Below are 12,948 nucleotides of genomic sequence, written 5' to 3' on the forward strand. Positions count from 1 at the left end.
TCAGATCCTACTTGGTTGGTGCTAAGGTGATAGTGTACATTTATCATGTTGCACTAATATATTTAGTTTGTTATTCCTATTCATTTGTTCATCATGCTTAATGTATTCCAATTTTATTTGCATTCTCAGTTGGTATGTAAAAGAATTTACTTTTTTCAGATAGTAATATTTGTTTCATGTCCATGACATAGTTGTTCAAGGAGTATAATTTATTTGTTCGCTTTGTATATTATATTGTTCCGCCATGTTGATTTGTTTGTTCGTGATATTTATTTTTCATTATCTATCCAATACAATCAAATCTTCACGATGTTTACTTTTTGTTCATAGAAAATAATCATCTGTTCATGTTATTAAAATATTTGGAGTCGGCTCTAGTCTTATCTGAACTTGACTTCAACTTTTTCTTCGGTGCCCCTCTACCAGGCACATGCATGGGATCCAGGGCATCTCTAGATTCTTCACAATCAACCTCTGGCGCTTGTGGCAGCACCGGTCCATACATGTTCCCTTCGTTCGCTCCCGCCTTTGGCATGATCACAGCAGCTTCTTGTTCAAGGACACGTTTGATCCGCTCATAACCTTCAGTTGAGCGAGATGCTGTGAAGGATGCAGCGAGACTGAGATTGCATAGCTCACGGTACCTCAGTAGGGTAGGGGAATAGTCATATATAGTGCTCTTCCTTATCGGAGGAAATGCACGCTTCGCACCCATTGTCGACCTTACCAGAACACAGCAGTCTGGAAGCATGCTCTCGTCCCGAATGCCCAATACAAAGAAGATGTGTGAGCAGGGGGTTTCAAGGGATTGCAACTTACGACAAGAACAAGAAATCCCCTTCAGATTGGCCTTTTCAGTTAATTCACATTTCACATAGTTTATCATGTCTCTATCGCTCCTTTCTACAATATACTCAGTTGTATCATCGCCATCTAGAATTTCAACCAGAGAACACTTCTTGGCTGCTTCCACACTGAACTGAACCTTCGTCTTAAAAACATTTGGTGTGAACCTTTTCTTCGCGTTTACTTTGAGAATTAAAGCATCTGGATCTGTGAATGGCTCAGATTGCAGTGCATTAGCATCGTCATTCACCTCAATTCTGCGCACCTTTATAAGGCAGCTCTCATATGTTGTGCCATTTCTAACAAGATCATTTTACCATCCAGTTTCATCTGAAGCCTAGAGTTCATGCTCTCACTCCGTTGGTTGCTCCTCAATCCTAAATAGCGATTACCAGCATGATACGCAGCACACCAGGTTGCTCTCACCTCATACATCTGATATAGCCACGAGTCCTCTATGACATCATACTTTTCGAAAAATGCCTGCCATTTCCTCTTAATCTCTTCTATGGAGCAAAGGTCATACATAAAAATCCTGAACTCAGCCTTCACTGTATCATCGTGAATATTGCGCACAACGTTCTGCTCAATATGCCATCCGCAAAGCCTATACGGTGAATTCGGCCACACCACACTGATTGCTCTCTGCATAGCGAGGTCTCCATCAGTGATCACGGAAATAGGATGATTCTGAACATTAGCTTCAGTAAATGTTTTCAGCATCCACACATATGACTCGATATTCTCGTGAGAAATAATTCCACATCCGAAAATAACTGTGCGGTAATGGTGATTCACTCCAACAAAAGGAACAAGGGGCAGGTTGTCCCGATTTGTTTTCTAGGTGCTATCAAATACAATGACATCACCAAATGCTTCATAATCAAGCAGACATTGAGTATCACACCAGAACAGTCACTGCAGGTGTCCTTCCCCATCAGTCATGTACTTGAAAAAGAAATCAGAATCTCTATTTTGATGTTCCATCAGGTGACTGATTATTGTTTGAGCATCACCAACAGCAATTATCTCCTGCTTATAGAGATGGCGGAAATTATACAAGTCCCTTGATGTATAGCCAACCTTGTCATACCCACCGTACTGCATCTCCATAATTTCAAATATCTAGTGTTTGCGGATCCCAGCAACCACCAACTCGACAATTTCAGCCTTCTGCGCGTCGCTGATTGATCGATGTGAACGCAGCAGACAACCAAGGTCGGCTGGAGCCAGCGGATGGTTGTGTTCATCGATGAAATTCTTCACATATCACTGCCCGCTATTTCGATCTAGTGCAATCACCAATTTTGCAGGGCATCCAACACGAGTTATATCCCGTGGCCTCCGCTTCTTAATCTCCTTCTTCACATACTTCTCTTCACGGTAACCTTGACGACTGCAAACATACCGCCGAAGGGTGGGCTCAGTGTGGTCACTGTTCCACTTAACATAGCTTTTCCTCACACTAAACCCTTTGCCAAGATCGTATGCGTTACAAAACTGATATCCTTCATCTTCGTTAGCGAACATCTTGCTAACGATTTCACTGTACTCCATTAAATTCTCAAGATCCGCCATTTTCTACTGCACCTATCAACAACATTAAACAAATTAAATATACACAAAGTAAATTCGTAGCATTTCTTTCACCTGAGAATGCAAACTACAAACAAACATTTCGCTCCAATCATCTAATACTATCTTGAGCAATTTATCATCTAATCATGAAACAAGGGACCCATCAAGAGGAGGCGGCGTCCAAGTACCTATGGATGGATGCCTAAACACGGGGCAACTGGGAGGGGACGAAGCAGGTGCAGGCGCAGGCGGCAACCTCGCGACTCGAGGGCGTAGGGAACACAACCGGCGGCGTTCAAACCCTACCTAGCGTGCGGAGTAGGGCGATGGCCTATGGCGGTGGGGTCGAGGGCAGGGAGGTCGACACAAAGAGCGAGTGCGGCAGGGAGGTCGACACAAAGAGCGAGTGCGGGGCCGAGTGGAGGGTGTCAGCAGTCATGGTGGAGGGGGCAGAGCAGGGCGGCGCGAAGCCGGCGGCGACTGGGGCAGAGCAAGGCAGCGGCGAACTCGCGGTGATCCAGCGAGGGGCAACCAGGCGAAGGCAGGCGGTAGCACTGTGCGGGCGGATAGTCTAGGAGCATGGGGTTTGGGGGGAGGGAGAGGGAGGGCGAAATTACCACAGTACCCTTCGACACATCAAATTAATTAAATTAATTATTTAGAGGAGGCACGGAGACACCACCAACCATTGTAAAAGACCTCTAAAGCAACTTAATAAAACTTCCATTTTCGAAAACAAAAGAGCGAATGCATCATACCTGTTTGTGCGCCATCGTATTGTTCGCCATTTTTTTTCCAGAACCATTTCAGTTATAGGAAATATTGATTAGAAATCATAAAAATGAGAAAGGGGCGCAGCTTTATTTCGAGATACAGAAGGACGCATGCCGCAAGACGTACATCAATTTTTCGCTATCATAAAATAACCACACAGATCACACTAACATATATTTAACTGTAATTCCAAACGTTTTGTTATTCTTTTGTTAAGTATGCAGATCCTAGACTTCATTTACTAAGGATCTGATTTTGTTTCACAGGAGCTTGTCTTCGGCATAAATGCCAACCTCTATACATTGCTTCAACTGTTGTTTTGCAGATTCCGTTACCCTTAATTGCAGGGATGTTACGAATCATCAAGACATCAAGTACTTTGGTCTAACTTCATTTTTTGCAAGAAGCCGATGGCGGAACTCCCCAAGAGCCCAGATCGGGTAGAGGTTGCCATAATTGAAGTATAGGGAGCTGTTGAAGCACCCAACATGTTCCTGCGATCAAAGGACAGGTACCAGGAAGTAAGTGGAGTTGAACCATCAGGTCTAACTAGAACCTATACGTGTTGAGATGTGTCAGGATGGCATGTGTCAATCACATAAAAAATAAATTATTGGTGTATACATTCTGGGCTCATTATATGCATTCATGCACAAGTCAGTATGGCCCGAACGCAACTCCTTCGTGAATAAACTCACCTATCCATGGTTGTATAGAAAATTGAATATACAACTTGTAAGTATATAGCATACGGATGGTAGAGTGGGATTATTGGTACAATAGTTGGGCAGCTTGCAATTTCAGGCTGCACACAGGCCTTACTGCACTGAGCCTGGATATGTCTTGTTCTGGCCAAACTGGGTTTTGCGCCAGTCTAATTATTGGCTTTGTACCTCAACTTTTGTTACATAGTTACAGTGATGTTCATTAGTTTCACACTACAAAATATGAGCGAACATACAAGGGCTTACCATAGATATGTTTGGAACTGTCTACAACGGATATATCAAAGATTATATATTAGCTTTATCTCTTTAAGTATATAAATAATTTTATAACTTCATTAGAAGATTTTAAAGTACAAAAGGTAATAGTCCAGTTTCTATAGCTTGGAGACCTTATAAAAACAGTAATGATAAAGAAATATTTAGCGGAAAGAGAAAGAAATAACAAAATCATGCATGATGCTAAACTTATAGCTCTTATATAAGCCAAAGATAAATAGAAATTACTTGTTGGGGAAAGTCGCCTGACTCTAGTTGCATGTTGATCAATTCTTTTGCAGCTTGATACAGAGGTGTTGGATCTCGTTCCACCTGTATAGTATGCCCATAATATGAAATAATAAGCTGCCATCATGGCGGTTTTACAAGTAATGTATTTGTGGCGATTGTAATGTGCAAAATATGTACCTGACCACCGTAAATTAAAGCCAACATTGCCCAAGCAGTGTTTACTGCATGAGAACCTCTGGTCCCTACGTATGACTGCCAAATAAATGAGATAAAATTCATTAAGATTTGAAGTAATCAATATTTCCTTCAAACAAAGCATGGCTGAGATATTAGTACAGCTCCGAGCATCAAATTGCATAATGTTATTCTGGACAGTTATTTTTTTTCGAGCAATTCTGGACAGTTATGATGCAGATAAGGAATTATCCAATAAGTTGGTAAATATTAAAGGATTCACAAACCTGACCAATGAATTCTTTCAGATCATCAGTACAAAATATATATAAAAATTAGACATCAACATTTGAATTACTAAGAGTATGTTTAATGCATTATAATACAGGAACTAAAGGTACTTAATGTACACCCATGATGAGGCAACTAAATATGTTAGGAGAACAAGCAGTAATCATCCAGTTGCTTCCATTTTTTTTATCAAAACCAAAACAAGATGCTTGGATCAGAAGTATCTGACAACATGCGTATCATACAGAAGTTGGGATTTCGAAGAAAAAAAAAGCAAAAAAGATAACAAAATAGATGTTCTTTCTCAGTTGCATGGTATCACATATATGCTCATAGAATCTGATATGAATGTATGTTGGTAACGGTTGTATCCAAATGTATGTTGTCCGTTCCGAGAGTCGTGCCCCCGTTCCGAGAGTCGTGTCCAAGGATTATCTGATTCAACATACTTTTGAATACAACCGTTACCAACTTACCACGAGCAGTCAATTGTTATTCAACAGCCAAGATTGAGTCATGGATGTTCTAAATAGTCTGTACTTGAAAGCTGAAGCGGAAGGCCTGCTCCTACCCCTCCACTCTACTGGTCAGCGGTTGTCCTTATACGCAGATGATGTGGCACTCTTTATTAGATCAGAGGAAGAGGATCTTCAGATTACTAAGGAACTCCTGCAAGTATTTGGTGAGGCTTATGGATTGCAGACTAACTTACAGAAAAGCTGCATGATTCCAATTCATTGCGATCGGGAAATCGTGGAGGTCGTGAACAGCACCCTGCAGTGCACAACTAATTTTCCCACCACTTATTTGGGACTACCAATCTCGGACAGAAAGCTGCGACGCAGTGACTTGATGTCTTGGATTGAGAAGATTGCCAACAAACTTCCTGGTTGGAAGGCTTCTCTGATGAGCTTGGCAGGCCGAGCTATTTTAGTGAGATTTGTCCTAACTGCCATTCCTATTTACCTGCTGGTCGCTATCAAAGTCCCTAATGGTTCATCCGAGCAGTAGACAAAATCAGGAGTTTCTTGTGGAAGGGAAGGAAGAAGATCAATGGTGGCAGCTGCTTAGTGGCATGGGAAAAGGTCATGAGACCTATCGATCTTGGGGGGCTAGGAATCCATAACCTGGAAATTATGGCTTGGGCCCTACAAATGCGATGGCTTTGGAAAACCGGACCGTCCATGGGCTGGTTTGGAAATTCTAATATACCCCAACACCGCTGCTATGTTTGCCGTGTCAGTTGTGACTACGGTTGGCAATGGTAGGAACACTTTGTTTTGGACTGATCGTTGGTTACACGGCTGCAGTATTGAGAATCTGGCACCTAATGTCTTCAAGACCGTACCACCAAGATTAAGAAAATCAAGAATTGTGAGTGATGCTATGATTGAGCATTCCTGGGTGTCAGACATAAGAGGAGCTCTCAGTTGGCAGGGCCTTGCTGAATATTTAGAACTTTGGAATGCCCTCGCTGAGTTTGCTGTAAATGACACGGAAGACCTTCATCACTGGAAGTTTGAAGCCTCAGGAACATTCTCTACTAGATCTGCATACAGAGCTTTTTTTGAAGGAGCCATTGGCTTTGAACCTTGGAAGAGGCTCTGGAAATCCTGGGCACTCAGTAAGTGCAAAACCTTTGTTTGGTTGGCCATTCGCAATCGATGTTGGACTGCTGATCGTTTGCAGAAAACAGGACTACCTCACCCTGCTCGCTGCCCGCTGTGTGACCAAGAAGAAGAGACGGTCCAACATCTACTCACTACTTGTGTGTTCGCACGGCAATTTTGGTTCAGCGTTCTCCAGCCACTGAACCTAACTCGTTTGGTGCCTAGTCGCACATCTAGCTCTCTTGCAGATTGGTGGAAGAAATTACAGAAGCAACTATGGAAGGGATTTAATTCTCTTGTAATCCTTGGAGCCTGGATCATCTGGAAGCACAGGAATGTCTGCATATTCGATGGAGCTGCACCAAACTTGCAGGGAGCTCTTCAGGCCTTTAAGGATGAGTTTCACTTATGGCAAATCTCTGGTGCCAAAGGGCTTACTACCCTGAGCCTAGAGGGAGTTGCAGTTCCTAGTTAGAGAAGGTCTAGCTGTGGTCAGGTCCCAAATTCTTCTTTGCATGTAATATTTTGTTTGTCTAAAACAGTTGCATCCCTTACTGTAGTCCAAGGTATGGTGATGTGTTTGTAATTGGATTGTTTCCTCTCTTAATACAAAGATACGCAGCTCTCCTGCGTGTTCGAGAAAAAAAAGAGATATAAGATACTACTCATGCCAAATTACTTTTCAACCACTGATTCAAATTTCTTCAGTCTTCCTAGAGGCAACTAAACACGTTATTACTGGAAACAAAGACTAATGAAAACAAGCACCTTAGAATTGGATCTTATTGGTGGCTGTCACTCATACTCAGAGTAATACATTGCTAAGAGGCAATACCATGCATGTAAAGTTAACAAATATAGAAATATACCATAACCTGACCAAGCCCTCCACATGCTTATAGTTAAATAATGAATAGTTACCTCGGTCTCACTAGAAAGATAAGTTTCACCCCATCCACCTGTGCATAGCTGCTTTGACAACAGAAAGCTGCATGCTTTCCTGATGGAGGAACTATTTTCATAAGTTCTTCCAGCAGCAGCTAATCCTTTTACAGCAAAGAATGATCCGTAAGTGAAACATACACCCCAACTGCCAAACCTGTTAGGTCATAATTAATCTAATTATTTATTTCATAATTTAAAAGTATGAATAAATTAAAGATAACAAACAAGATCCATCTTTTCCTTGTTCCTTCTCAATAAACTTGGATGTGCTTTTAATGCAATTTCCTATTTCTTCTTTGCGGTACCCTGGATCCAGCTCGCTGAACATAATCAGAGCTTGGAGCACTGATGACGTGCATTCAACAGGTCTATCAGTTGGTTAAAGACAATGAATCAAATCCCATGTATAAAAAAATAATTGGAATCAAATGTATTTTTTAAAATTATGCGGATATTTCATTTCTTACGGATAGTCAACAACAATGTTGATAAAGCTCTCTGAAGGGTTGAGAATCTATTGCCAAGAAATTCCAAGTTAGCACAGTCAGGCATGAATTTTTTATTGAGAATAACATTTGGGTAATTACGAAAAAAGTTACAAAAAATGCACACCCATGCACAACCCTGAAAGCCAAACTTCATTTTGCAGTTTATATTTGTCTGCCCTAACAAATAATTTGTATATACAATCAGCTAGGAGTGGGCTGTCTTATTTATGGAAAGATCTAGAAGATATATATGAGGTCTAGAAAGAGAGTAGTAATCTTCCAATTTCAAACGCTTCAGTGAGGTAATTAAGAATGGTTCGAATTCTATATTTGACTCAACTCGAACATGGAGGTTACACAACTTGTTTGTCCAGGAAACAAAAGAGCAGTTTAAAATACTCACCTCTAACAAAGGTGTGGTTCTTTTACGCTCATATGTAGAAAAGGTACCATCATCATTCTTCAATAGACAAAAAAGCATGCTCAATTACTTTAGATGTCAAGTACAACACTAAATTGTTCATAAACTGGGTCCAAGAATTATGCAATGAGAAAACAACAATTTCGTTAAATCTTAGAACATATAAAAAACAAGAAATTGTGTTGTGTAGCAGACAACGCAGTAGCATTTTTCTTTTACTGTATGAGTGATAATGAAATAGCCACACGCTCTTCACGAGAAATCAGTTAATGCAGTATTACTTGTGAGTCAGATGTAAGAATTATCCAAGTACTTATTCCTTGGGTTGTTTCAATATCGAAGAATCATCCATGTACTTATTCCTTGGGATTGTTTCAGTACTGATGTTTTCCATTGTTGGAGATAACCTGTGTTACTTGTCTATTCTTTCTCGTGAGTTTTATCATGTTGAACTAATGAAAGGGGAAGCTTCATAATCAATCAAGCAAGAATGACATGTTAGTCTCCACTCAGGCCGAAAATTATCCCCTGTCATGATACAACACAGTAAGCCTTTCCAATGCTCAAATTACCTTGTGGACAGGCTTAAATCATTGTCTAAGTTATCTCTTTAATACACAAGTTATTAAAATATAACGCTAAATTTAAAAGACGCTGATATTATTCTGACACCGCCACCTTTTAGTCCACAAGATGTTCAGCAGGAAACCAATAATATACATGGAAGAATATGATCCGGTTCGGACGAAAGATTTTAGAACTTCTAAATCAGCACACATCATAACATTCACCATCAAATTCGTGCACCTTTCACAAAATTGCCAAGTTATGTGTAAATTTATCTAGAATGCGCCATAGCTCTCTTTTTTGTTTGTTTTTTATTTTCATTTTTCTTTTCGGATGGCAGGATGATTTTAATCCATGCTCAGGGATCACACCAAGTGGGATCAAGTCCCCGTCCACAGTGGGTTGGTATTTGTGGATGAAATTTTGTCAATTTTAAAAAGTATAAATAGTGATACTGACTCAATTCAAACTGTTTCAACGAGTGCAGACCCCACCCACAGTGTGGTGGCATTTGTGGATGAAATCTTCTCAATTTTAAAATGTAGAAATAGTGATACTGAAACAATTAAAACTGTTTCAACGAGTTCAGATGGGAGAAGAGGTTGCAAATATGGAGCTAGTAGCGAGCCAGACTATGTTGTTCGACAAATAGATTGTCTGTCTTGCGTGTACTGGGCCTGGGCTGTGTCACGCCTAGGCCCATGGGCGGCTCATCCGAGCCTGCTAGATGATAGGGAGGGCAATCTCGTGGGATCCTGTTTCTATAAACCCTAACTGAGATTGCCCTATATATGTACACCCTTGTATACCCTAATCATCAATCAATATACGCAATTATCATTGCCTACATGGTATCAAGAGACCGGGCGCTTCCCGATCTCGCTTCCGCTCCCTAGCGTGCGCCGCCGCCGGCGCCGCGATTCGCATGCGATTCCCTCGCGTTGCGTCCACCAGCCCCATCTTGCACAGGCTTCTTGCCGTCGCTGCCCGATGGTTGGCACCCTCCCTGCTGCGGAGGCCTCCCAGCACGGCGCCAGCGACGCCGCTGCAGAGTAGGCACGCGCCGCCCGCCGTGCGGCCCGCTAGGCAGCGCTCACCCGCGCCCTCGAGGCTGAGCAGGAGGCCACCGCCGCCGCTCAGGAACAGGAGGCCGCAGCCGCCCGCGCGCGCGATGCCCTAGCCCGCGCGGCTGCGGAGCGCAAGGCGGCTGCTCCCTCGAATGATGAAGATGGCGACGATTCCTCCGCCGTCGACTCCGAGCCCCCTGCTGTTCCCGATCCGCTCCTTCTTCATGAAGCTGCGGCCCTCCTGAACCTCCACGCTCAGGCCGTCGCCGTCCAGAGCATCCGGAGCCTCGTCCCCGTCGTCCTCGACGTCAACTCCGGCAGCTACTCCCGTTGGCGTGAACAGTTCCTCCTCACCCTCGGCAAGTACTCCCTCCAGACGCACGTCTTCGACGACCGCCCCGCCGCTCCTTCCGCTGACTAGACCCGCATGGATTGCGTGGTTCGGTCATGGCTCTACGGGACCCTCTCCGGCGACCTCGTCGACATCGTCATCGAGGCCCAATTCTTGGGTAACCGCGAGGCTCGCGCCCTCATCCTCGACGCCAAGTTCCGAACTTTTGTGCAGGGTGATCTCTCCATCACCGATTACTGCAAACAGTTCAAGCGCATGGCCGGCGACCTCGCCGACCTCAGTGAAACCGTTCAAGACCGCACCCTCGTCCTCAACGTCATCCGCGGCCTCAACAAACGGTTTGCATCTATTGGGCGTCACCTTCAGCGTGGCCGTCCGTTCCCCTCCTTCATCGAGGTCTGCGACGAGCTGATCCTTGAGGAGCTCACCATGGCGTCCCCGGCATCCGCTTCTTCCACCGTGCTCTTGGCCGGCTCCACCTCTGGCGCCCCCTCTGGGCGCGCCTCTGGCCAGAGCCCCCCAGCGCACTTCTGGGCGCAACTCCGGCTCTAGGGGTGGCAAGGGCGCTGGTGGCGGGGGCTCCGACGGCGGGAAGGGCGGCCGCGGCAAGCGTCGCGCCAACAACACCAAGGGCGGCTCCAACAACACCGACTCCGCAGGCGGCGGCAAGAACTCGAGCTCTACGGGCGCCACCTCGTCCTCTGCTCCTCGCCAGGGCTCCGGCGCGCCCTGGCCCTCGTTCTTCAACCTGTGGACCGGGATTATCGCCATGTATCCCAGTCCGCGGCCGTCCGTCGCCCCTGCTCCAGCCGCCAGCCCTGCTGGAGCTGCTGCACCCCACGAGCAGGCGCTGGTCGCCCAGCAGCTCGCCATGTAGGCTCAGCAGCAGGCCATGCAGGCGCCCTTCCCCTTGGTCGCACAGCACCCCTACTACGGCGTCGTCCCGCAGCAGTTCTACTACGGGTCGGCCCCTCCACCGCAGGTCCCAGCACCTGGATCGGCCAACCCCACCACCGGCCTTCCATCGTCCTGGGATCAGCAGTCTCTCGCGTCGACTTTTAGCACCATGACGCTGCAGCAGCAACCTCAGACCGATTGGTTCTTCGACTCAGGTGCTACCTCGCATATGACCTCTCACCCCTCCACTCTTTCTCATATTTCATCCATGCGGTAAACTTTTCCTTCATCAATTGTCGTCGGCGACGGTTCCTTACTACTCGTCACTGCTACTGGCTCCACGTCTCTTTCTGGACCTTTGACTCTTAATAATGTTCTTGTTTCTCCTAGACTTATTAAGAATCTTATCTCTGTGCGCCAGTTTACCACCGATAACAATTGTTCTGTTGAATTTGACCCCGCTGGTTGTTCTGTGAAGGACCTGGAGTCTCAGAGGGTGATCATCAGGTGCAATAGCTCCGGTCTGCTCTACCCCTTGCGCCTTCCTGCTGCGCAAGCATTTGCTGCTTCGTCTTCTGCTACTGCACTTTGGCATCGTCGTCTCGGTCACCCTAGTCGTGAGGTCTTAGCCAAAGTAGCGTCGGTCATTCCTTTTTGTAATAAAGGACCCAGCACTATATGTCATGCTTGTCAGCTTGGGCGCCACACGTTTACCTTTTCAGTCATCGTCTTCTCGTGCTACTAGTATTTTTGATCTAGTTCATTGTGACCTATGGACCTCGCCTGTTCCTAGTGTTTCTGGATACAAATACTATTTACTTGTCCTCGATGACTGCTCTCATTATTTGTGGACTTTTCCTTTGCGCCAGAAGTCTGACACTTTCGCCACTTTGGAGAACTTCTTCGTCCATGTCCGTACTCAGTTCGGCGTCGTCATCAAGGCCGTCCAATGCGACAACGGCCGCGAGTTCGACAACCTCAGCATGCGCACGTTTCTCCTCACTCGTGGCGTCCATCTCCGCATGTCGTGCCCCTACACTTCGCCCCAGAACGGTAAAGCCGAGCGTATCATTCGCACCATTAATAATGCTGCCCACTCATTGCTGTTCTAGGCTAGCATGCCTCCCTCCTACTGGGTCGAAGCTCTTCATGTTGCAACGCATTTGCTGAATATTCTCCCTACTAAGACTCTGAAGTCCTCCACGCCACACCTCAGTCTGTTTGGGGTGCAGCCCTCTTATGAGCATCTTCGAGTCTTTGGTTGTGCCTGCTACCCTAATATTTCAGCAACTGCGTCCCATAAACTCGCTCCTCGCTCCACTCTGTGCGTCTTCCTTGGCTATTCTCCTAATCACAAAGGGTACCGCTATCTTGACCTCCAGTCTAATCGTGTCATCATCTCTCGACATGTTGTCTTTGATGAAGACTCCTTTCCTATGTCTCGACAGTCCTCCACGCCTTGTGCCGAGGAGTTTGAGTTCTTTGATCACACTAATTTTGTACCGGCCCCTATTGGTCCCGTACAAGTGCCTACTGATGCAGGTCATGGCGCTCCCGCATAGCCACGTGCGGCCCCCGGCGTTCCCGCACAGCCATGTGCGGCCCTTGGCGTTCCCGCACAGCCACGTGCGGCTCCGTCCTCCTCTCCGGTGCGCCCAGGGACCACGCCCGTGCGTCCCGGGCCTGCGCCTGCTGCAGCTCGG

At 45.5% G+C, this 12,948-nt stretch overlaps 1 protein-coding gene across 1 annotated transcript in view; it reads right to left on the reverse strand.

The window, feature by feature from the left end:
* Positions 1-3,335: 3,335 nt before the first annotated feature.
* Positions 3,336-12,948, reverse strand: part of LOC120702021 (achilleol B synthase-like) — a 33,389-nt gene continuing 23,776 nt past the window's right edge. Inside the window, exons 14-18 of the mRNA XM_039985799.1 lie at positions 8,345-8,401; positions 7,921-7,967; positions 4,611-7,821; positions 4,431-4,514; positions 3,336-3,692 (exon numbers count right to left, since the gene is read on the reverse strand). Of these exons, the coding sequence (XP_039841733.1) occupies positions 7,647-7,821; positions 7,921-7,967; positions 8,345-8,401 (279 nt within the window). The 3' untranslated portion in view covers positions 3,336-3,692; positions 4,431-4,514; positions 4,611-7,646. The remainder of the gene's footprint in view (positions 3,693-4,430; positions 4,515-4,610; positions 7,822-7,920; positions 7,968-8,344; positions 8,402-12,948) is intronic.

This window comes from Panicum virgatum, chromosome 4K, assembly GCF_016808335.1.
Source record: "Panicum virgatum strain AP13 chromosome 4K, P.virgatum_v5, whole genome shotgun sequence".
Classification (NCBI taxonomy): domain Eukaryota; kingdom Viridiplantae; phylum Streptophyta; class Magnoliopsida; order Poales; family Poaceae; genus Panicum; species Panicum virgatum.